This window comes from Coregonus lavaretus (genome assembly GCF_964263955.1).
Source record: "Coregonus lavaretus genome assembly, contig: HAP1_SCAFFOLD_602, whole genome shotgun sequence".
Taxonomy (NCBI): Eukaryota; Metazoa; Chordata; class Actinopteri; order Salmoniformes; family Salmonidae; genus Coregonus; species Coregonus lavaretus.
In genome coordinates, this window is record NW_028163803.1 from 231741 (window position 1) to 258129 (window position 26389).

Below are 26389 nucleotides of genomic sequence, written 5' to 3' on the forward strand. Positions count from 1 at the left end.
AAGCTACAAATGGACAGTCCCAAAACAAATGATCTAATGATTCTGTCTCTTCGCAGCAAAATCTGCAGAACTGGGAAGATTGTATCCCCCATATAAATAACATTCTATTGGTAGCAAGAATTTTGTATAATAATTTAAATTAAAAAATTCAAAGTTTTGAATCCGCCGTCGTTTTGCGTATCAGTTCATAAACACTATGCCATGGAATCGGTACGTCAAAAATCTCTTCCCAACTATTTTGCAATCTATATGGGATGGCTGTCAATCCTTTGGTCCTTAAATTAAACTGGTATACTTTTTTATTTATCACAAATTTCTTTAACCAATTATGTTCTTTAATGCAGGGTCGACAAACAAGTTCCTTACTTTTTCCCCCTTCCACTTTCCTCTTCCATTTTTGTGGTAATGCTGCAATTATTTGGTTGTAATTTTGGATAGAGCAGACATTTTCATATGTTTTTGTTAGCTGCATGTGCGACATAACTCCACCAGTTCTACCTATGATATCATTTACGAAGATTATACCTTTTTTAAACATTATTTCAAAACATATATATTTTTAAATCAATTAGTATATTTGAGTTTAACCACAATATTTGTTGCAATATTTGTTCTGTCATTTCTGAAGGATTAAATTGAAATTGCAACCAACTTTCTATGGATTGTTTTAGAAATAGTGATATCGGGAGAGGATTTCCTTTTCGAATAACTGAAAGTGAGAGGTTGTAATCTGAATAAAGGGAAAAAGGCCATTCTTGAACACGGGGTGAGACAATCTTACTAATTTGCTAGAGAACCAGTTTGGATTTAAGTGTAACTTTTGTATGACTGAAGCGTTTAGTGATAGGACTAATGCTTTAATATTTAATAATTTCTGTCCTCCGAATTCATATTCATTATATAAATAGGCCCATCCAATTTTGTCTGGCTTGCCGTTCCAAATAAAATGGAATATTATTTTCTCATGTAATTTAAACAACTGGCAAGACCATAAGCAAATAGGTAAACTGGGATAATTCTAAAGAGTTAATCAGGGTGGTTTTTCCACAAATAGACAGGTATTTACCTTTCCATGGTAGCAAGATCTTATCTATTTTTGCTGACTTTCTATTAACATTTATTGGAGTGATATCATTTATTTCATTTGGGATATGTATTCCGAGTATATCCACATCACCATCAGACCATTTTATTGGTAAACTACATGGTAATGTAAAAATAGTATTTTTTAGTGATCCAATACGTAATATAGTACATTTATCATATTTGGTTGTATTCCAGAGTGGTTAGAAAATGTATCTAGATCCTCTTTGAGGCTGTGGAGGGATTAAAGTTGTAGATTTAAAAGAAAACATGAATCATCTGCGTACAATGACTCCTTTGTTTTTAAGCCCTGGATTTCTAATCCCTTGATATTATTGTTGGATCTGATTTTAATAGCTAACATTTCGATGGTCACAATAAATAGATATGCCGATAGTGGACAACCTTGTTTTACTCCTCTTGACAGTTTAAAACTTTCTGAGAAATAGCCATTATTTACTATTTTACACCTAGGGTTACTATACATGATTTTAACCCATTTTAAAAGAGATTCTCCAAAATTGAAATGCTCCAGGCATTTATCTATAAACTCAAGTCGTACTTTATCAAATGCCTTTTCAAAGTCGGCTATGAATAGCAGGCCTGGTTTCCCAGATTTTTCATAGTGTTCTATTGTTTCCAGTTCATGCCTTATATTATCTCCAATGTATCATCCATGTAAAAAAAAACAGTCTGATTAGAATGAATAATGTCCGACACACATTCACACACAACTTTACTATTTTGTGATTTTTGTGGCGTTTATCTTTACTTTCTGCACAAAATGTATCCACTATCATTTCTTGTAACCGACAATAACTTTTGAACATCAGATCGGCAATTACCTCAATTCCGGCTTCAACTTCGACTCATCTGCCCTGGGTTCTTTGTGTACCTCCGACCCAATCTTTGGGCTACCCAAGAGGAAACACAGGTGAAAAAGAGACAGGAGAGGGGGCGTCCTGTTGAGACTAAGGTGAGGTAAAACCGGACACCACTTACCTTAATTCTATTGGCCACTTGATAATAAGATGGATGACCTCCGATGGCAGATTTGCTATCAACGGTCCTCTGTAGCTCAATTGGTAGAGCACGGCGCTTGTAACGCCAGGGTAGTGGGTTCGATCCCTGGGACCATCCATATGTAAAAATGTATCCACACATGACTGTAAGTAGCTTTGGATAAAAGCGTCTGCAAATGGCATATTATTATTATAACGGGACTCCGGTAACTGCAATTTTTCTCTGTTTTTCTGAAACATGGCTTTCCGACAAGATACCCCCATGGGTATCTTGTCCATTCACCGAGTGGACAGGACTTGTCTCTTCACCAGCAACAAATGGTGTGCAGACTCTAGCGCAGTGGAAGTCTCAACCTATTGTTTACCCGTCTTGGAATAACTGATGGTCAAATGCCAAACCTTCTACCTCTCGAGAGAGTTTTCATCTGTTATTGTGACTGCTGTATATATTCCCACGCCAGGACAACAACAACAACAACAACAACAACAAGCTAGCACTTAACGAACTGTACAAGGCTATAAAAAAGCAGGAAAACTTACACCTGGAGGCTGCTTTTCTTGTTGCCGGTGATTTTAATCTGCATCACTAAGACACTTGATGCCCACCTTAAATCAACACATCTCCTTCGCCACTAGGGGCAATAAAGTCCTAGACCACTGTTACTCAACCCACAAGCAAGCATACAAGGCCCTCCCTCATCCCCCCTTTGGCAAATCATGACTCCTGCTTCTTGTTTACAAACAGAATATCAAACAGGAAGCGTCCGTGACGCGCTCCATAGAGAAACGGTCCACCGATGCAGAGGCTACGCTGCAGGACTGCTTTGCTAGTGCTGACTGGAATATGTTTTCCCGGGACTCCGCCAATAGCATTGACGAGCTATCCAGCTTCATCACCAGCTTCATCAGGAAATGCACATCGCCGACGTTGTCCCCACAGTGAAGGTTCGCTGCTTCCCCAATCAAAAGTCCTGTATTAACACAGAGGTACGCGCTAAGCTAAAGGACAGAGTTACCGCTCGCAGGGCTTACACAGCCAACCCCTATAGCTGAGGATGTCATACGTGCTGCGTACATAGAGACATGACTACATGGTACTCTATTCCACATCAAGTAACTCATGCCAGCAGTAAAATTAGATTTAAAAAACAGATACAAATCCAGCTTGTGGAACAGCGGGGACTGTGAAGCAACACAAACATAGACACATGCATACAAACACACGATAACATACACACATGTACACATGGATTTTGTGTTGTAGATATGTGGTAGTAGAGTACAGGCCTGAGGGCACACACTTAATATGTTGTGAAATCTGTTATAAATGTATTGTAATGTTTAAAAAAAAATTATAACTGCCTTAATTTTGCTGGACCCCAGGAAGAGTAGCTGCTGCCTTGGCAACAGCTAATGGAGATCCATAATAAATACAAAATACAAAATACACTACCGACAGTGATGTGAAGGAGGCACACTACACACCCACACACTCATATACACCCTCACACACTCATTACTAACGCCACCCACACACTCACATACACCCTCACACACTCATTACTAACGCCACCCACACACTCACATACACCCTCACACACTCATTACTAACGCCACACACTTACACCCCCTCGTGATTATTTATTAGATGTATTACTACCATTACGCTGCTGTTCATTGATTATTGATTTCCATTACCGTTAGTATCTATCTATTTATTAAGAAATAGAATCTCATTCTAGTTTTGTGTGCTTCACATCTCTCCAGTTCTCTCTCTCTCTCTATTGCTCTCTGTCTTCAGTAAGGGTGGATTTACATTAATAAAATGTGCCTAGTGAGATCTAGCTCTCTTCAACATCAGATTACCATCTTCCCTGTTTACACTATCCTTGAATGGAGTGATTCATTAGTCATTAGCATACCATAAATACCATAGTATATAGTCAAACAAAATAAGGATAGCAATTCAAACTTTACAGGAGCTTCTCATCTAAACCATATTGCACATAGTGTTGCACACTTGATTAATGCAATGATTCACACATGTGTGGATATTTTTAAAAGCCTTCCATTTTCAATTTGGCTAACAGAGAAAAAAAAATGCTGTCTACTGGTATTATGGTAATTCTTGCATGGGGACATGTGGTTTGGGAGAGAGGCTGTTGTCTTTACACTCAGAGAGGGGTATGGGAGACCTCCGTAGGTAGTGTGGGAGAAATCTCTTAAAGAGAGATTTGAATCTAGATCCGTCTCTCTACAGTATCTCTCCTGGACCTAGTTTGTGTCATCAAAGTGGTGTAGCATAAAGAGGCTATGAAAGAGCTAATGTCAGTAACTCACAGTCGCTCTAGTTTGTAGAGTCCACTGAAGGCTTGACTAGAGATTGTCTGGATGCTGTTATTCTGTAGGAACCTGAAATGAGAAACAAACACACACACAAGCACACACACACACACAAGCACACACACACACACACAAGCACACAGACACACACAGACACACACAGACACACACAGACACACACACACACACACACACACACACACACACACACACACACACACACACACACACACACACACACACACACACACACACACACACACACACACACACACACACACACACACACACACAGACACACACACACACACACACACACACACACACACACACACACACACACACACACACAAACAGTGGTTAGAACATCAACTCAAGCGCAGAGATTCAACATTATTTCACCAGGTACCAGCAAATGTATTATTAATAGCACATTCTCATTCTAAAATAAAACATGGAGGTTGAGTTTTCATGTGGTAAACAAACATGTTTCTAGCTTTAACACAACCCAGTACAATGTAAAGCCCTGACCCTGTACAGTGTAAAGCCCTGACCCAGTACAGTGTAAAGCCCTGACCCAGTACAGTGTAAAGTCCTGACCCAGCTACAGTGTAAATCCCTGACCCAGTACAGTGTAAAGCCCTGACCCAGTACAGTGTAAAGCCCTGACCCAGTACAGTGTAAAGCCCTGACCCAGTACAGTGTAAAGACCTGACCCAGCTACATTATAAAGACCTGACCCAGAACTGTGTAAAGCCCTGACCCAGCTACAGTGTAAAGCCCTGACCCAGTACAGTGTAAAGCCCTGACCCAGTACAGTGTAAAGCCCTGACCCAGCTACAACACAACCCAGTACCCTCTGTTATGAATATGGATGAGAAGCGATTACATATCAGACAGTATCTGGATCAGAGGGTGTATTTATAGGTAAAGAGGTGGGAGGGACGAGGGCCACACACACACGCACGCACGCACGCACGCACGCGCACGCACGCACGCACGCACGCACGCACGCACGCACGCACGCACACACACACACACACACACACACACACACACACACACACACACACACACACACACACACACACACACACACACACACACACACACACACACTTGTTGTGTGTCTTAAAAAGTTAAGTTATGTTCTAATAACATCTAGTACAAGGACAAAGTGTAGAAAAAACGGTCAATATTGGCAGATGATTATTAAAACTATAAATAGTTATGAGATTAAGAGTATGAGAATGACTGATATAGTCTAAGATTACAGTTTTTGCCCATTGCTTACACACTAAAACCGAATGCTTTGACCAAAGCCTCAATACCTAAACTTATTGTAGCATACCTTAAACACAGTGTAACCATGGCTTAAACACAATGTCAACTTTGCACTTTGTTTGCAATTCTGTAACACACTTATTGTGAAACACTACACACGTTTTCTTACATTAGACACTTTGTTCAAAAACGAAATCACCTGTTATCATTGGGAAAACACTGTTCAAAATGCAAAACTCATCTGGCAATTGTATGCACTTACATACACACCTGAAAACACTTGCACAGAAAACAGAACACCAATCATTCTGAGCCTTAGCACTACAAATAGGCCTCAGGTAAGCCATTTTTAGAACTTTGCAAGCATGGAGGCAATGAGAGTCAGAGTAAGAAGAGGACGAAGAGAGAGAGAGGAGTCGGACGAGGAAGAGGACGTGGAAGAGGACGAGGACCATTGCGGAGACGTATATCAGATGACATCAGGGCTACTCTGGTGGACCATGTGATACATCATGGCCTGTCCATGAGGGAGGCTGGGCAAAGAGTCCACCCTAACCTCAGTCGCTACACAGTAGCATCGATAATAAGGACATTCCGACTGGAGAACAGGTATATCTTCAAGTTTCTACTCCAGACTGTACCTACTGTATGTGTCACATGATTCTGTATCATATTACAGTATTACTGTACTAACTATACTATACAAAAATGGGTAGTGCTGTGAAGTACTGTATATGTAAAGGGAATACCATTGTGATGTTGCAGTACTGTGTACAGTTTGAAAGTACAGTATGTGAAAAATAACCTAACCAATGACATCTTGTGGTGGCATTTTCTACAGAATGGTTGGACGACCTCCTCAAGGTGGAAGGGAACAGCTCTTCACTCAACAACAAGAGCTTGCCATCATTGAAATGGTGCGAGAAAATAATGCAATCCGACTTCGTGAGTTGCAACAGCGCATAATTGCAAATGGAAATGAATTCAACAATATCAACAGGGTCAGCATTTCTACACTAAGTCGCATCCTACAGAAACATAACTTCAGAATGAAGCAGCTGTACAGGGTGCCATTTGAGAGGAACAGTGTCAGGGTCAAGGATCTGCGCCATGATTATGTGCAGGTATGTGTCACTTTACTTTACATACTATATATTGTGATGTGGGAATGAGGGTTTATGCTGCCACCTGCCCTGCCTGTAGCTTGTAGTTTTTGTCTATACTCACCCAACCCAGCCCCTACTTGTGTGAAAATATAGACATTGTAGTTACTGTATGTGTTTTCAGTAACACTATTCAATATTTTCTGTTACAGACAGTTCTGGAGTTTGATGCCGCCGAACTGCCGCATGAGTTCATCTACGTGGATGAGGCAGGCTTCAATCTGGCCAAAACCAGGCGTCGGGGCCGTAACGTAGTGGGACAAAGGGCTGTTGTAAATGTCCCTGGGCAGCGTGGGGGAAATATCACCTTGTGTGCTGCAATTAGTGTCCAAGGAGTCCTGCATCATCATGCCACTCTAGGTCCCTACAATACAGGACAGATCATTGCATTTCTAGATGCACTACATGCAGTTGTGCAGGACAGACCACAGCAGCCCAGGTTTGTTGTCATCTGGGATAATGTTAGTTTCCACCGGGCTGCTCTGGTCCGAGATTGGTTCAACAACCACAATAATTTCACAGTTTTATACCTGCCCCCTTACAGCCCCTTTCTACTGTAAATGCAATCAAGGAATTATTTTCAGCGTGGCGGTGGAAAGTATATGATCTGCAACCACATGCCCGCATGACTCTTCTGCAAGCAATGGAAGAGGCATGTGGAGACATTGAGGTGGGATCAATCCAAGGGTGGATTCGGCACACAAGGCGATATTTTCCCCGATGCCTAGCCCAATGAGGACATCGCCTGTGATGTTGACGAGGTCTTGTGGCCAGATCCGAACAGAAGGCGTGATCCAAAAGCCCCCCCCGCCCCCCACCACACACACGCACACACACACGCACACGCACACGCACACACACACGCACACACACACAAAACAAGTATATGTTTTTCCCCCCAATAGCAATTTATCCAATAATTGTTTAGTTTTTTTACTTTTGTTTTGTTGCTAAATTTGATGTTAATAATTTCTGTAAGAATGTTTGTTTTTTTGTAAAAACTTTTTTGTAAATACTGTTTGATTACTGCAGAAATTCTACTTTTGAGTTTTACAGAAGACAATGACAATAAAATGACAATAAAAATAGAAACACAAAGACTGCAGTGTTTTATATAAAGCCCATCAGTGTGTTGCTGCTGATATGAAATAGTCATTCAAATGTTGCTTGTGTGTATGGTTTTGTTGCAAGAATTTCATTTTTTAGAAAGGAGTGTTAAGTTTTGATTGCAGTGTTTCATTTTGGCATATATGTGAGTTGTTAATCTCCAAGTGTTATGTCTGATTGGCTTGTGTGTTGAGTTTTGACATAATGAGCCAAATTCTGCAAAAAGTGTGTAAGCAAAAGGCAAAAACTGTAAACAATAAGATTAAATAGACTAAGATTAAATAATGAGATTAAATAGACTAAGATTCAATAATAAGATTAAATAGACTAAGATTAAATAATAAAATGAAGATGAACCAGGTAAATAGGTGTGTGTGTGTGTGTGTGTGTGTGTGTGTTTGTGCAAGTGTGTGTATGTGTGTGTGTGCCTGTGCAAGTTTTTTTGTGTGTGTGCGTGTGTGTGTGTGTGTGTGTGTGTGTGTGTGCGTGTACGTGATTGATAGCAGCTATTAAATTAAATAGTGAGACTCTCCCTGAGAGACGTCAGTGTTATCACAGAACACCTCACTATATGACAGGTTAGTGTGGAAAATATGAAAAGATTTCTCTTTCCCAGACTAACAGATTGCACCTGGAGCCTGAATGGTAACACATGTTTTGATGTATCGCCACAGAAAGGAAGAAACAATGGAGTTTTTATTTTATTTGAACTTTATCTAAGCCAAGAAGTCCCACTGAGACAAGGACAGGTACAGTTCAGTATGTGTAATGAGGGGTTTGGGGTAAAATGCTAAAAGTATATTTGTTTTAGACTTTGATCATTTTAGGCTAATAACCTGCGCCCCTGGTCTTGGGTTTTAGATGTAGAACTAAATTGGGTTTTTAAGAGCATGCTGTGCCTGGCCCTGAGGTGAAGTGTACTGTAACAAATAACTTCAAATAATTTTTTTTAAGAGGACAGAAAAACATTGCATATGACTAGGGCCCTGTGTTTTTTGCGCAATCATGTGCCTGTAGCTCAGCTGGTAGAGCACGGCGCTTGTAACGCCAAGGTAGTGGGTTCGATCCCCGGGACCACCCCATACACAAAAAATGTATGCACGCATGACTGTGAGTCGCTTTGGATAAAAGCGTCTGCTAAATGGTATTTTATTTATTTATATCAAACTGCCTTTTCTTTTTTTTTATGTCAGAAGGTCCAGCATCATCCTCAAACAATAGCTTTCATTTTTGGTTTAATTCTAATTTCTGGATAAGGCTTAAAATACAGGATAACATCTTGCTATGTGACATGTACGGAAGGGTATTAGGGACATGTGTCACGCCCTGGCTCTGGGGACTCTTAAATGTTGAGCCAGGGTGTGCATTTGCTATGTTTAGTTTTTCTATGTTTTTGTTCTAGATCGTTTGATCTATGTTGGCCAGGGTGGTTCCCAATCAGAGGCAGCTGTAGCTCGTTGTCTCTGATTGGGGACCATACTTAGGCAGCCTGTTTTGCACTAGTCTTTGTGGGATCTTGATCCGTAAAGGTTTGTTGTGTTATAACCTCAGGACTTCACGTATCGTTTGTTCGTTGTTTTTGTCGTTTAGTACGTTAAATAAAAGTATGTACGCTTATCACGCTGCGCCTTGGTCCGTGTCTTCAGTCAACGATCGTGACAACATGTGAGGAAAATAAATAAATAAACAGCAATGGCTGTGGCTTGATTTCATTGGTTGATTTAGATATATAAATAGAACATATAAGAAAATCATGAATGGATAACATAAGATCATAGATAAAATTTGGCTACATAGGCCTACAAACATTATTCGCAATAGATAGCAAAGACACAAGAATCACAAGAATGGCTTTAGATCAAACTCTACGTTGAGACCAAAAGGAGCAAGTGTCTTTAAATTAAAGATTCAGGCGGCCTCTCATTTTAACAATAATGATAAAAAGTGTTATGTTTGGGGCAAATCCAATACAACACATTACTGAGTACCACTCTCCATATTTTCAAGCATAATGGTGGCTGCATCGTGTTGTAGGTACGCTTGTAATGGTTAAGGCCTGGGGAGTTTTTCAGGCAAAAAAAGAAAACGGAATGGAGCTAAGCACAGGCAAAATCCTAGAGGAAAACCTGGTTCAGTCTGCTTTCCACTAGACACTGGGTGATAAATTCACCTATTAGCAGGACAATAACTCAAAACACAAGGCCAAATCTACACTGGAGGTGCTACCAAGAAGACAGTGAATGTTCCTAAGTGGCCGAGTTACAGTTTTGACTTACACTACCATTCAAGGTTTTTTCTTTATTTTTACTATTTTTTACAGAATAATAGTGAAGACATCAACACTATGAAATAACACATATGGAATCATGTAGTAACCAAAAACGTATTAAACAAATGAAAATATATATTTTATATTTGAGATTCTTCAAATAGCCCCCCTTTGCCTTGATGACAGCTTTGCACACTCTTGGCATTCTCTCAACCAGCTTCATGAGGTAGTCACCTGGAATGCATTTCAATTAACAGGTGTGCCTTATTAAAAGTTAATTTGTGGAATATCTTTCCTTCTTAATGCGTTTGAGCCAATCAGTTGTGTTGTGACAAGGTAGGTAAAAGACCAAGTCCATATTATGGCAAGAACAGCTCAAATAAGCAAAGAGAAACGACAGCCCATCATTACTTTAAGACATGAAGGTCAGTCAATAACGAACATTTCAAGAACTTTGAAAGTTTCTTAAAGTGCAGTCGCAAAAAACCATCAAGCGCTATGATGAAACTGGCTCTCATGAGGACCGCCTCAGGAATGGAAGACCCAGATTTACCTCTGCTGCAGAGGATAAATTCATTAGAGTTACCAGCCTCAGAAATTGCAGTCCAAATAAATGCTTCACAGAGTTCAAGTAACAGACACATCTCAACATCAACTGTTCAGAGGAAACTGTGTGAATCAGGACTTCATGGTCGATTTTGCTGCAAAGAAACCAATACTAAAGGACACCAATAAGAAGAAGAGACTTGCTTGGGCCAAGAAACACGAGCAATGGACGTTAGACCGGTGTAAATGTGTCCTTTGGTCTGGAGTCTAAATTTGAGATTTTTGGTTCCAACCTCTGTGTCTTTGTGAGATGCGGTGTGGGTGAACGGATGATCTCCGCATGTGTAGTTCCCACCGTAAAGCATGGAGGAGGAGGTGTTATGGTGTGTGATTTAATTAGAATTCAAGGCACACTTAACCAGCATGGCTACCACAGCATTATGCAGCGATACACCATCCCATCTGGTTTGGGCTTAGTGGAACTATCATTTGTTTTTCAACAGGGCAATGACCCAACACATCTCCAGGATGTGTAAGGACTATTTTACCAAGAAGGAGAGTGATGGAGTGCTGCATCAGATGACCTGGCCTCCACAATCCCCTGACCTCAACCCAATTGAGATGCTTTGGGATGATTCGAACGGCAGAGTGAAGGAAAAGCAGCCAACAAGTGCTCAGCATATGTGGGAACTCCTTGAAGACTTTTGGAAAAGCATTCCAGGTGAAGCTAGTTGAGAGAATGCCAAGAGTGTGCAAAGCTGTCATCAAGGCAAAGGGTGGCAATTTGAAGAATCTCACATTTGAAATATATTTTGATTTGTTTAACACTTTTTTGGTTACTACATAATTCCATATGTGTTATTTCATAGTTTTGATGTTTTCACTATTATTCTACAATGTAGAAAATAGTAAAAATAAAGAAAAACCCTTGAATGAGTAAGTGTGTCCAAACCTTTGACTGGTACAGTAAATCTACTTGAAAATCTATGACAAGACCTGAAAATGGTTGTCTAGAAATGATCAACAACCAATCTGACAGAGCTTATAGAAGTTTGAAAATAATAATGGGCAAATATTGTACAATCCAGGTGTGGAAAGCTCTTAGAGACTTACCCAAAAATACTCACAGCTGTAATTGCTGCTAAAGGTGATTCTACAAAGTATTGACACTGGGGTGTGAACACATACTGTATGTAAAATAAATATTTCTGTATTTCATTTTCAATACATTTCAATAAACAACAAATGTTTTCAATTTGTCATTATGGGGTATTGTGTGTAAATGGGTGAGATTTTTTGAAATATTTAATCCATTTTGAATTCATGCTGTAAAACAACAAAATGTGGAATAAGTCAAGGAGTATGAATACTTTCTGAATGTAGTGTAAGTAGGAGTAGTCTGCGAATGGTGTGTGTGTGGGGTGTGTGTGTGTGTGTGTGTGTGTGCGTGTGTGTGTGTGTGTGGTGCCTGTCGGGTGCGTGTGGGGTTTGTGTGTGGTGCTTGTGCATGTGTGTATGGTGTGTGTGGGGTGTGTGTGGGGTGTGTGTGTGTGTGTGTGTGTGTATGTGTGTGTGTATGTGTGTGTGTGTGTGTGTGTGTGTGTGTGTGTGTGTGTGTGTGTGTGTGTGTGTGTGTGTGTGTGTGTGTGTGTGTGTGTGTGTGTGTGTGTGTGTGTGCGCGCACGTGCGCGCGTTGGAGAAGAGTTCTGCTTAATCACATCTCTCTGATTGGGTATAAGTGGCCATTCTGAAAAAGAGATCAGGGCCCGTATCCACAAAGCGTCTCAGAGTAGACAATTGGTCATACGTGCTGAGAATATAAACATTTTACTCCTCCTCATATGGGTAAAAATAAAAGCTGAATGCATGAAGCCTCTTTAGTCATAAGAGTCACGCCTCATTATCTGTCCTAACCAGTTGAGAGTTACCAGCAGGTGTCTTTATAATACATTTAAAAAGGCAATAAGTCAGTAGTTCGTACGCCATAGACAGGCAATAGCTTGGAGTTGTTGAAAAACAATTTTCATATGTCTATATGATCGATCAATCAAGCCATAAATAATCTAGACATTCATGCAACAATATCTCTTGCGCTTTTGACAATAATTTCAAGAGGCCTAATTCACATGATGTGCCTAAATACTTATAACCACTAGGCTAATAAATAATCACATATTTTTATTTAGATTATTTTATTAACTTACATGTTATTTCAAGTTATCCCTTTAGAGTGCTACAGTGAGGGAAAAAAGTATTTGATCCCCTGCTGATTTTGTACGTTTGCCCACTGACAAATAAATGATCAGTCTATAATTTTAATGGTAGGTTTATTTGAACAGTGAGAGACAGAATAACAAACAAAAAAATCCATAAAAACGCATGTCAAAACTGTTATGAATTGATTTGCATTTTAATGAGGGAAATAAGTATTTGACCCCTTCTCAATCAGAAAGATTTCTGGCTCCCAGGTGTCTTTTATACAGGTAACGAGCTGAGATTAGGAGCACACTCTTAAAGGGAGTGCTCCTAATCTCAGCTTGTTACCTGTATAAAAGACACCTGTCCACAGAAGCAATCAATCAATCAGATTCCAAACTCTCCACCATGGCCAAGACCAAAGAGCTCTCCAAGGATGTCAAGGACAAGATTGTAGACCTACACAAGGCTGGAATGGGCTACAAGACCATCGCCAAGCAGCTTGGTGAGAAGGTAACAACAGTTGGTGCGATTATTCGCAAATGGAAGAAACACAAAATAACTGTCAATCTCCCTCGGCCTGGGGCTGCATGCAAGATCTCACCTCGTGGAGTTGCAATGATCATGAGAACGGTGAGGAATCAGCCCAGAACTACACGGGAGGATCTTGTCAATGATCTCAAGGCAGCTGGGACCATAGTCACCAAGAAAACAATTGGTAACACACTACGCCGTGAAGGACTGAAATCCTGCAGCGCCCGCAAGGTCCCCCTGCTCAAGAAAGCACATATACATGCCCTTCTGAAGTTTGCCAATGAACATCTGAATGATTCAGAGGAGAACTGGGTGAAAGTGTTGTGGTCAGATGAGACCAAAATGGAGCTCTTTGGCATCAACTCAACTCGCCGTGTTTTGAGGAGGAGGAATGCTGCCTATGACCCCAGGAACACCATCCCCACCGTCAAACATGGAGGTGGAAACATTATGCTTTGGGGGTGTTTTTCTGCTAAGGGGACAGGACAACTTCACCACATCAAAAGGACGATGGACGGGCCCATGTACCGTCAAATCTTGGGTGAGAACCTCCTTCCCTCAGCCAGGGCATTGAAAATGGGTCGTGGATGGGTATTCCAGCATGACAATGACCCAAAACACATGGCCAAGGCAACAAAGGAGTGGCTCAAGAAGAAGCACATTAAGGTCCTGGAGTGGCCTAGCCACTCATAGCAAATCCCATAGCAAATCTGTGGAGGGAGCTGAAGGTTCGAGTTGCCAAACATCAGCCTCGAAACCTTAATGACTTGGAGAAGATCTGCAAAGAGGAGTGGGACAGAATCCCTCCTGAGATGTGTGCAAACCTGGTGGCCAACTACAAGAAAAGTCTTACCTCTGTGATTGCCAACAAGGGTTTTGCCACCAAGTACTAAGTCATGTTTTGCAGAGGGGTCAAATACTTATTTCCCTCATTAAAATGGAAATCAATTCATAACATTTTTGACATGCGTTTTTCTGGATTTTGTTGTTGTTATTCTGTCTCTCACTGTTCAAATAAACCTACCATTAAAATTATAGACTGATCACCAGTGGGCAAACGTACAAAATCAGCAGGGGATCAAATACTTTTTTCCTCACTGTATATCTTGTTAAAATAATATGTCTAAATTGGGCATGCCTATAAATTAGGCAATTAAATGCTAACTTGATTGCGTTCGGTGAAAATGGTAGACCTGTCAAACGTTGTATTAAACATTATCGGCAAGTGACTTGATGCCTACTGTGCCAAAGCGATTAAGAGTTTTTCGACGAGTGTGCTGATATAATGGTAATATCGTCAAATTCTGCTTTTTACAACCACTTTTTATTTTATTTTATTTTTTATTTTTATTGGATTCCAATATGCCTATCACATTATTCAAAATATCAGATTTTTTTTTTTTTTTAAGGTTACAGATGTAGGACAGATGCAGCAACAGGAAATGTTCATTATTATGTGGATTATAATTCATGTTAAAAAAAAAATTGTAGGAGTTGATAAATTTTTCTTTAGGGCAAATTATTGTCTGAAATTTCAAAGTGGAAATTACAAACTTTAGAAGCTCAAATACAGCAACAAAAGAGTGATGAAACTAAGATCCTACATCTGTAACCATGCCAACATATTATGCAAGAGTAGGCAAGGTGATGGTGTCAGGCGAAAATTATATCAAGCGTTTCACCATAGCAACAGTTGATGTACAGTCACATTCACAGTGGTTGAATGAAGCGTGCAATAGGGTTCAAAGCTGGTGATGCCTCATCACGATTGGTTATTCCCCATCGTGTCAATGAGCGTCATCACTATCTTTACTTTGCGGTAACCTCAAACTGTCGTTACCAGCTGAGATAAACCTTTATGGGTTGATTTTACTCCTGGCTCAGAGTTTGTCTGGGCAGTGTCTTAACATCATCCTAAAACCTACGCTGAGCTGGGAGTTTTTTTTTAAGTCTTGTGGATACAGTCCCTGGGGTCCTCAAATACAGCTGCCCCTGCCGAAGGGTGCATCCCAAATGGCACCCTATATCATACATAGTGCACTACTTTTGACCAGGGCACCATAGCGCTGTGGTTAAAAGTAGTACACTATATAGGGAAAAGGGTGCCATTTGGGACGCATACTGAAAGGCTGAATGCATTATAAAGTGATAAATTACCCAAATTACACATTCACTGTACAACTCTAGTATGTGTTTAGCTGCTGCGTCTGCTGTGAATGTAGAGGGACTGAACTAATTTCTACATACATTTCCACATTAGTGTTTTATGCAAATACAAGACAACTATCCTGTAATTGTAATGCTTTCCCCACTTACTCATTCAACCATTCAGTCCTCATTCAGTCCTTACTGCCCAGGTAATCCCATGTGGCTAAATTGGTAGAGCATGATGCTTGCAACGCCACGGTTGTGGGTTCAATTCCCACGGGGGACCAGTACGAAATAAGTTAGAAAATGTATGCACTCACTACTGTAAGTCACTCTGTAAACATTTTGTTGCTGTACATGAGACTGTATTTTTCGCCAATTTACCTGGTGCACTATGTCTTGCGTAATGACATGAACACTAACTCCAGTTGTTAGCTAATGCCTAGTGAACCAGGCTAACGCTTTAGCTCAGTGGGATAACACTGTTGTGGTGTACACATGACCATGGTTCAAACCCAGTTTGATGTTTCTAACAAGATATGACAGTATCCTAACTGGATTATGACTAGTCAACTATAATACATGGACTAAATACATTTTCATGCAAATGGTGAAAGTATAATATTGACAATAAGTCGAGTCGAAGCCAGTCCAGTCCAACGTACACTACCGGTCAAAGGTTTTAGAACACCTACTCATTCAAGGGTTTTTCTTTATTGTTACTATTTTCTACATTGTAGAATAATAGTGAAGACATCAACAATATGAAATAACACATATGGAATCATGTAGTAACCAAAAAATTGCTAAACAAATCAAAATATATGTTATATTTGAGATTCTTCAAATAGCCACCCTTTGCCTTGATGACAGCTTTGCACACTCTTGGCATTCTCTCAACCAGATTCATGAGGTAGTCACCTGGAATGCATTTCAATTAACAGGTGTGCCTTCTTAAAAGTTAATTTGTGGAATTTCTTTCCTTCTTAATGCGTTTGAGCCAATCAGTTGTGTTGTGACAAGGTAGGGGGGGTATACAGAATATAGCCCTATTTGGTAAAAGACCAAGTCCATATTATGGCAAGAACAGCTCAAATAAGCAAAGAGAAACGACAGTCCATCATTACTTTAAGACATGAAGGTCAGTTAATACGGAAGTGCAGTCGCAAAAACCATCAAGTGCTTTGATGAAACTGGCTCTCATGAGGACCGCCACAGGAATGGAAGACCCAGAGTTACCTCTGCTGCAGAGGATAAATTCATTAGAGTTACCAGCCTCAGAAATTGCAGCCCAAATAAATGCATCTCAGAGTTCAAGTAACAGACACATCTCAACATCAACTGTTCAGAGGAGACTGTGTGAATCAGGCCATTATGATCTAATTGCTGCAAAGAAACTTGCTTGGGCCAAGAAACACGAGCAATGGACATTAGACCGGTGGAAATGTGTCCTTTGGTCTGGAGTCCAAATTTGAGATTTTTGGTTCCAACCGCTGTGTCTTTGTGAGACGCGGTGTGGGTGAACGGATGATCTCCGCATGTGTATTTCCCACCGTAAAGCATGGAGGAGGAGGTGTTATGGTGTGGGGGTGCTTTGCTGGTGACACTGTCTTAACCAGCATGGCTATCACAGCATTCTGCAGTGATACGCCATCCCATCTGGTTTGGGCTTAGTGGGACTATCATTGTTTTTCAACAAGACAATGACCCAACACACCTCCAGGCTGTGTAAGGGCTATTTTACCAAGAAGGAGAGTGATGGAGTGCTGCATCAGACGACCTGTCCTTCACAATTCCCCGACCTCAACCAAATTGAGATGTTTGGGATGAGTCGGACGGCAGAGTGAAGGAAAAGCAGCCAGCAAGTGCTCAGCATATGTGGGAACTCCTTCAAGACTGTTGGAAAAGCATTCCAGGTGAAACTGGTTGAGAGAATGCCAAGAGTGTGCAAAGCTGTCATCAAAGCAAAGGATATTTGAAGAATCTCAAATATAAAATATATTTTGATTTATTAACAATGTTTTGTTTACTACATGATTCCATATGTGTTATTTCATAGTTTTGATGTCTTCACTATTATTCTACAATGTGGAAAATAGTAAAAATATAGAAAAACCCTTGAATGAGTAGGTGTTACAAAAATTTTGACCAGTAGTGTACTCCAGTCCATTCCAACCTACAACACTCCAGTCCAGTCCAGTTAGTCCAGTCCAACCTACTCCAGTCTAATATTGTTTAGTACTCACAGTCTCTGCAGGTGTGTGTAGGTGGAGAAGATGTTGTCGGACAGTCTCTTTATCTCGTTACTCTTCAGAGACCTGCAACAGGAACCAGACAACACAGCACCGTTACTATGGTTACACATTTACATTTTAGTCATTTAGCAGACGTTCTTATCCAGAGCGACTTACAGTTAGTGCATACATCATTTTTTTATTTTTCATACTGGCCCCCCGTGGGAATCGAACCCACAACCCTGCCGTTGCAAACGCCATGATCTACCAACTGAGATACATCGCTGCCGGCCATTCCCTCCCCTACCCTGGACCAATTGTGCGCCGCCCCATGGTTCTCCCACAGAGCCTGGATTCGAACCAGGATCTCTAGTGGCACAGCTAGTACTGCAATGCAGTGCCTTAGACCACTGCGCCACTCGGGAGACACACACACACACCTGCATATAACACGCACGGATGCGTGCATGCACACACACACACACACACACACACACACATACACATCCGATCCACACGTAATGCTACTTGAAAATCCAATCCATTATGGTTTCTCTAATCAGTTTTGAAGAGCCCCTCTATTCTGTGAGATGATTGTAACATAGTATATAATTAGAGCTGGGATGGAACAGCAGCTGAGCTACAGTGTGGTCCCAAATTATTGACACCCTTGATAAAGATGCGCAAAAATGACTGTATAATAATTTTTAAAATGTATCAAATACTGAGCTATATTGTATGCTCAGAGAAAGAGATTTTGTTTAACAAGTTTTTTTTTTTTTCTCAAAAAAGTAGGGGTCAAAATGATTGACATCCCCAAAGATTCTTATAAATAAAGTAGTCAAAAGTTTAGTATTTGGTCCCATATTCCTAGCATGCAATGACTACATTGCCTTATTGCTATAAACTGGTTACCAACGTAATTAGAGCAGTAAAAATAAATGTTTTGTCATACATGTGGTATACGGTCTGATATACCACAGCTGTCAGCCAATCAGCATTCAGGGCTCGAACCACCCAGTTTATAAAATGTATTGTGTCATGTTGGAGTCATTTCTATTATAAATAGGAACAGAATATGTTTCTAAACACTTCTAAATTAATGTGGATGTTACTATGATTACAGACAATTCTAATTGAATCACCGATAATGATGAGTGAGTAAGTTACAGAGGGTCAAAGATCATACCGCCAAGACATGCTAACCTCTCACTATTACAAATAACAGAGGAGGTTAGCATGTCTTGGGGGTATGATCTTTGACCCTCTGTAACGTTCTCACTCGTCATTATTCACGATTCATTCAGGATAACGCGTAATCATGGTAGCAACCACATCAGTGTTTCCGCTGCAGTCATTTAGCTGTGGTGCTGCGCCAAAAAAATATGAAACATGAAAAACTATTTCTGCCGAGGCGCGCTTTGAAGATGCTAGAACAGTCCACGTATACTTTTCCTCTGCAAACAAAACGAGTAATGAAACAACCCCATACGTAGTAGTAGAATAGTTGATCTATTTACCTAGTTGGCTTGCTGTTGTGTGTTCTCTCGAGGCGAATTTAAGTTGCGAGTGCCTGACAAGCAGTCAATACACAGCAGTTCTTGCAATCATGGGGAAAACAGCAGTTTTAATAGGCTTTTTTTTTAAAGAGGGGGATCCCAGCTCTCCATTCCAACTTTATTTCTCAACTCCTAAATACACGCAAACTGCACCCTTTTAAACCCAGAGTTTTTTGCAGCAGCATGGTTAAGCACGTTACTGTTCTAGAATTCAATAGTAGGGTAAAACGCATCCTTACCTCAAAATACTTTTTGAGGAGTGACTTAAATGTTTGGGATGAGACAGATTACATTTTTAGTATTTGTATTTGTATTTATTAGGGATCCCCATTAGTTCCTGCCAAGGCAGCAGCTACTCTTCCTGGGGCCCAAACATATTTAAAACACTTACATTACATATAAAACAAAATATAAAACAGTACATCATTTAACATTATTAATCCACTACCTACCTATCTACAATACAAAATGTTTAATACCACCATTCAACAATATCACAATGTTTGCGTATGCATGTGTCTATACCTTTGTGTGTGTCTCTTCACAGTCCCCGTTGTTCCATAAGGTGTATTTTTACCAGTTTTTTAAGTCTGATTCTACTGCTTGCATCAGTTGCCTGATGTGGAATAGAGTTCCATGTAGCCATGGCTCTATGTAGTACTGTGCACCTCCCATAGTCTGTTCTGGACTTGGGGACTGTGAAAAGACCTCTGGTGGCATGTCTTGTGGGGAATCCATGGGTGTCCGAGCTGTGTGCCAGTATTCCAAACAGACAGCTCTGTACATTCAGCTTGTCAACACCTCTTACAAAAACAAGCAGTGATGAAGTCAATCGCTCTTCCACTCTAAGCCAGGAGAGACTGACATGCATTTCATTAATGTTAGCTCTCCGTGTACTTTTAAGGGCCAGCCGTGCTGCCCTGTTCTGAGCCAACTGCAATTTTCCCAAGTCCCCATTTGTGGCACCTGACCACACTACTGAACAGTAGTCTAGGTGCGACAAAACTAGGGCCTGTAGGACCTGCCTTGTTGATAGTGTTGTTAAGAAGGCAGAGCAGCGCTTCATTATGGACATACTTCTCCCCATCTTAGCTACTGTTGTATCAATATGCTTTGACCATGACAGTTTACAATCCAGGGTTACTCCAAGCATTTTAATCACGTCAACTTGCTCAATTTCCACATTATTCATCATGAGATGTAGTTGAGGTTTAGGGTTTAGTGAATGATTTGACCCAAATACAATGCTTTTAGTTTTGGAAATATTTAGGACTAACTTATTCCATGCCACCCCATTCCGAAACTAACTGCAACTCTTTGTTAAGTGTTGCAGTTATTTCAGTTGCTGTAGCAGTTTACGTGTATAGTGTTGAGTCATCCGCATACAGTTGAAGTCGGAAGTTTACATACACTTAGGTTGGAGTCATTAAAACTCATTTTTCAACCACTCCACACATTTCTTGTTAACAAACTATCGTTTTTGCAAGTTGGTTAGGACATCTACTTTGTGCATGACACAAGTAATTTTTCCAACAATTGTTTACAGACAGATTATTTCACTTATAATTCACTGTATCACAATTCCAGTGGGTCAGAAGTTAACATACACTAAGTTGACTGTGCCTTTAAACAGCTTGGAAAATTCCAGAAATTATGTCATGGCTTTAGAAGCTTCTGATAGGCTAATTGACATCATTTGAGTCAATTGGAGGTGTACCTGTGGATGTATTTCAAGGCCTACCTTCAAACTCAGTGCCTCTTTGCTTCACATCATGGGGAAATCAAAAGAAATCAGCCAAGATCTTAGATAAAAATTGTAGACCTCCACAAGTCTGGTTCATCCTTGGGAGCAATTTCCAAATGCCTGAAGGTACCACGATCATCTGTACAAACAATAGTACGCAAGTATAAACACCATGGGACCACGCAGCCGTCATACCGCTCAGGAAGGAGACGCGTTCTGTCTCCTAGAGATGAACGTACTTTGGTGCGAAAAGTGCAAATCAATTCCAGAACAACAGCAAAGGACCTTGTGAAGATGCTGGAGGAAACAGGTACAAAAGTATCTATATCCACAGTAAAACGAGTCCGATATCGACATAACCTGAAAGGCCGCTCAGCAAGGAAGAAGCCACTGCTCCAAAACCACCATAAAAAAGACAGACTATGGTTTGCAACTGCACATGGAGACAAAGATCGTACTTTTTGGAGAAATGTCCTCTGGTCTGATGACACAAAAATAGAACTGTTTGGCCATAATGACCATCGTTATGTTTGGAGGAAAAAGGGGGGGCTTGCAAGCCGAAGAACACCATCCCAACCGTGAAGCACGGGGGTGGCAGCATCATGCTGTGGGGGTGCTTTGCTGCAGGAGGGACTGGTGCACCACAAAATAGATGGCATCATGAGGAAGGAAAATTATGTGGATATATTGAAGCAACATCTCAAGACATCAATCAGGAAGTTAAAGCTTGGTCGCAAATGGGTCTTCCAAATGGACAATGACCCCAATTTAATGGGAATGTGATGAAAGAAATAAAAGCTGAAAGAAATAATTTTCTCTACTATTATTCTGACATTTCACATTCTTAAAATAAAGTGGTGATCCTAATTGACCTAAAACTGGGAATTCTTACTAGGATTAAATGTCAGGAATTGTGAAAAACTGAGTTTAAATGTATTTGACTAAGGTGTATATAAACTTCCGACTTCAACTGTACATAGACACACTGGCTTTGTCACGCCCTGCCTCTGGGGACTCGTATTTGTTGAGTCAGGGTGTGTATTTTCTGTGTGGTATGTTCTATGTTGCATTTTCTATGTTTAGATCTAGTAAGTCTAGATCTATGTTGGCCGGTGTGGTTCCAAATCAGAGGCAGCTGTCGCTCGTTGTCTCTGATTGGAGACCATACTTAGGTAGCCTATTGGCACTAGTGGGTTGTGGGATCTTGTTCCGTGTTAGGTATGTTGTTTGTGTACCTTGGACTTCACGTTTCGTTTGTTTGTTGTTTTGTCGGTTGTTTATTCATTTAAATAAACATGTATGCATATCACGCTGCGCCTTGGTCCGTCCCGTCTGTAAGCGAACGTGACAGGCTTTACTCAAAGCCAGTGGCATGTCGTTAGTAAAGATGGAAAAAAATGTAAGGGGCCTAGACAGCTGCCCTGGGGAATTCCTGATTCTACCTGGATTAAGTTTGAGAGGCTTCCATTAAAGAACACCCTCTGTGTTCTGTTACATTTACATTTACATTTATGTCTTTTAGCAGACGCTCTTATCCAGAGCGACTTACAAATTGGTGCATTCACCATATAGCCAGTGGGATAATATATAATAATATATGTTTTTTTAAATTTTTTATTGGGGTGGGTGGGGTGGGGTAAGGGGGGCGGGGGGGGGGGGGGGGGGGGGGGGGGGGGTAGAAGGATGACTTTATCCTATCCCAGGTATTCCTTAAAGAAGTGGGGTTTCAAATGTCTCCGGAAGGTGGTGAGTGACTCCGCTGTCCTGGCGTCGTGAGGGAGCTTGTTCCACCATTGGGGTGCCAGAGCAGCGAACAGTTTTGACTGGGCTGAGCGGGAACTGTGCTTCCGCAGAGGTAGGGGAGCCAGCAGGCCAGAGGTGGATGAACGCAATGCCCTCGTTTGGGTGTAGGGACTGATCAGAGCCTGAAGGTACGGAGGTGCCGTTCCCCTCACAGCTCCGTAGGCAAGCACCATGGTCTTGTAGCAGATGCGAGCTTCAACTGGAAGCCAGTGGAGTGTGCAGAGGAGTGGGGTGACGTGAGAGAACTTGGGAAGGTTGATCACCAGACGGGCTGTGGCATTCTGGATGAGTTGTAGGGGTTTAATGGCACAGGCAGGGAGCCCAGCCAACAGCGAGTTGCAGTAATCCAGATGGGAGATGACAAGTGCCTGGATTAGGACCTGTGCCGCTTCCTGTGTAAGGCAGGGTCGTACTCTCCGAATGTTGTAGAGCATGAACCTACAGGATCGGGTCACCGCCTTGATGTTAGCGGAGAACGACAGGGTGTTGTCCAGCGTCACGTCAAGGCTCTTCGCACTCTGGGAGGAGGACACAACGGAGTTGTCAACCGTGATGGCGAGATCATGGAACGGGCAGTCCTTCCCCGGGAGGAAGAGCAGCTCCGTCTTGCCAAGGTTCAGCTTGAGGTGGTGATCCGGCATCCATGCTGATATGTCTGCCAGACATGCAGAGATGCAATTCTCCACCTGGTTATCAGAAGGTGGAAAGGAGAAGATTAGTTGTGTGTCGTCTGCGTAGCAATGATAGGAGAGGCCATGTGAGGATATGACAGAGCCAAGTGACTTGGTGTATAGTGAGAATAGGAGAGGGCCTAGAACTGAGCCTTTGGGGACACCAGTGGTGAGAGCACGTGGTGCGGAGACAGATTCTCCCCACGCCACTTGGTAGGAGCGACCGGTCAGGTAGGACGCAATCCAAGAGTGAGCCGCGCTGGAGATGCCCAGCTCGGAGAGGGTGGAGAGGAGGATCTGATTGTTCACAGTATCAAAGGCAGCAGACAGGTCTAGAAGGACAAGAGCAGAGGAGAGAGAGTTAGCTTTAGCAGTGCGGAGAGCCTCCAAGACACAGAGAAGAGCAGTCTCAGTTGAATGACCAGTCTTGAAACCTGACTGGTTTGGATCAAGAAGGTAATTCTGAGAGAGATAGCAAGAGAGTTGGCTAAAGACGGCACGCTCAATAGTTTTGGAGAGAAAAGAAAGAAGGGATACTGGTCTGTAGTTGTTGACATCAGAGGGATCGAGTGTTGGTTTTTTGAGAAGGGGTGCAACTCTCGCTCTCTTGAAGACGGAAGGGACATAGCCAGCGGTCAAGGATGAGTTGATCAGCGAGGTGAGGTAAGGGAGAATGTCACCGGAGATGTTCTGGAGAAGAAAGGAGGGGATAGGGTCAAGCGGGCAGGTTGTTGGGCGGCCGGCCGTCACAAGTTGCAAGATTTTATCTGGAGAGAGATGGGAGAAAGAAGTCAAAGCATAGGGTAGGGCAGTGTGAGCAGGACCAGCAGTGTCATTTGACTTAACAAACGAGGATCGGATGTCGTCAACCTTCTTTTCAAAATGGTTGACGAAGTCATCCACAGAGAGGGAGGAGGGAGGGGAGGGGAGGAGGATTCAGCAGGGAGGAGAAGGTGGCAAAGAGCTTCCTAGGGTTAGAGGCAGATGCTTGGAATTTAGAGTGGTAGAAAGTGGCCTTAGCAGCAGAAACAGATGAAGAAAATGTAGAGAGGAGGGAGTGAAAAGATGCCAGGTCCGCAGGGAGTCTAGTTTTCCTCCATTTCCGCTCGGCTGCCCGGAGCCCTGCTCTGTGAGCTCGCAATGAGTCATCAAGCCACGGAGCTGGAGGGGAGGACCGTGCCGGCCGGGAGGATAGGGGACATAGAGAGTCAAAGGATGCAGAAAGGGAGGAGAGGAGGGTTGAGGAGGCAGAATCAGGAGATTGGAGGGAGAAGGATTGAGCAGAGGGAAGAGATGATAGGATGGAAGAGGAGAGAGTAGCGGGAGAGAGAGAGCGAAGGTTGCGACGGCGCATTACCATCTGAGTAGGGGCAGAGTGAGTAGTGTTGGAGGAGAGCGAGAGAGAAAAGGATACAAAGTAGTGGTCGGAGACATGGAGGGGAGTTGCAGTGAGATTAGTAGAAGAACAGCATCTAGTAAAGATGAGGTCAAGCGTATTGCCTGCCTTGTGAGTAGGGGGGGACGGTGAGAGGGTGAGGTCAAAAGAGGAGAGGAGTGGAAAGAAGGAGGCAGAGAGAAATGAGTCAAAGGTAGACGTAGGGAGGTTGAAGTCCCCCAGAACTGTGAGGGGTGAGCCATCCTCGGGAAAGGAACTTATCAAGGCGTCATGCTCATTGATGAACTCTCCAAGGGAACCTGGAGGGCGATAAATGACAAGGATGTTAAGCTTAAATGGGCTAGTGACTGTGACCGCATGGAATTCAAATGAGGAGATAGACAGATGGGTCAGGGGAAAAATAGAGAATGTCCACTTGGGGGAGATGAGGATTCCTGTGCCACCACCCCGCTGACCAGATGCTCTCGGGGTATGCGAGAACACATGGTCAGATGAGGAGAGAGCAGTAGGAGTAGCAGTGTTTTCAGTGGTAATCCATGTTTCCGTCAGCGCCAAGAAGTCGAGGGACTGGAGGGTAGCATAGGCTGAGATGAACTCTGCCTTGTTGGCAGCAGAACGGCAGTTCCAGAGGCTGCCTGAGACCTGGAACTCCACGTGGGTGGTGCATGCAGGGACCACCAGGTTAGAGAGGCAGCAGCCACGCGGTGTGAGGTGTTTGTATAGCCTGTGCGGAGAGGAGAGAACAGGGATAGACAGAGGCATAGTTGACAGGCTGCAGAAAATGGCTACAATAATGCAATGGAGATCGGAATGAAATGAACTAAACATCTGGGAAAGGAGAGAGCGGGGCCTCCCTCACCACAACACCCAAATATTACTCTCCCAACTTCCACCTCAGAAACTATAATTGTTGTAAACTACAGCGGTTCAATGTTTTCTAGGAATAGACTAACTTAGTTTATTCAGCTAGCTAACTTGGTACAGTATTCTTCCGTGAAAATCGTCCAGGGCACCTAGTCATAAGACGCCACAGCCAGCTAGCATGCCGGACTCCAACAACACGGTTTAGCACCAATTCTCGGCCACAACAAACCACCAGTGTGTCAACACGCCAAGCAGATCGTTCGTGTCCGTGTCTAACGTTGTGGGTTAGTCCCAACAGCTTGAGCGAGTCCGTCGTCAACTTATTCAGCCAGTTAGTTAGCTAGAATAGTTAGCATACTAGCTAGCCATTGCTTTCAGACAAAGAAGAAACCCCTCCTTTCACGGCACGAACACACAGAAAGA

General features: G+C 42.1%; 1 protein-coding gene across 1 annotated transcript in view; it reads right to left on the minus strand.

Annotated features, from left to right (window-relative positions):
- The window catches only part of LOC311117766 (relaxin receptor 2-like), a gene marked incomplete at its 5' end in the record, with an annotated part of 177545 nt that overhangs the window by 98879 nt on the left and 52277 nt on the right, over positions 1-26389 (minus strand). The window contains 2 exons of the mRNA XM_084192680.1: positions 4446-4517; positions 17942-18013. Coding sequence (XP_084048806.1) covers positions 4446-4517; positions 17942-18013 — 144 coding nt within the window. The remainder of the gene's footprint in view (positions 1-4445; positions 4518-17941; positions 18014-26389) is intronic.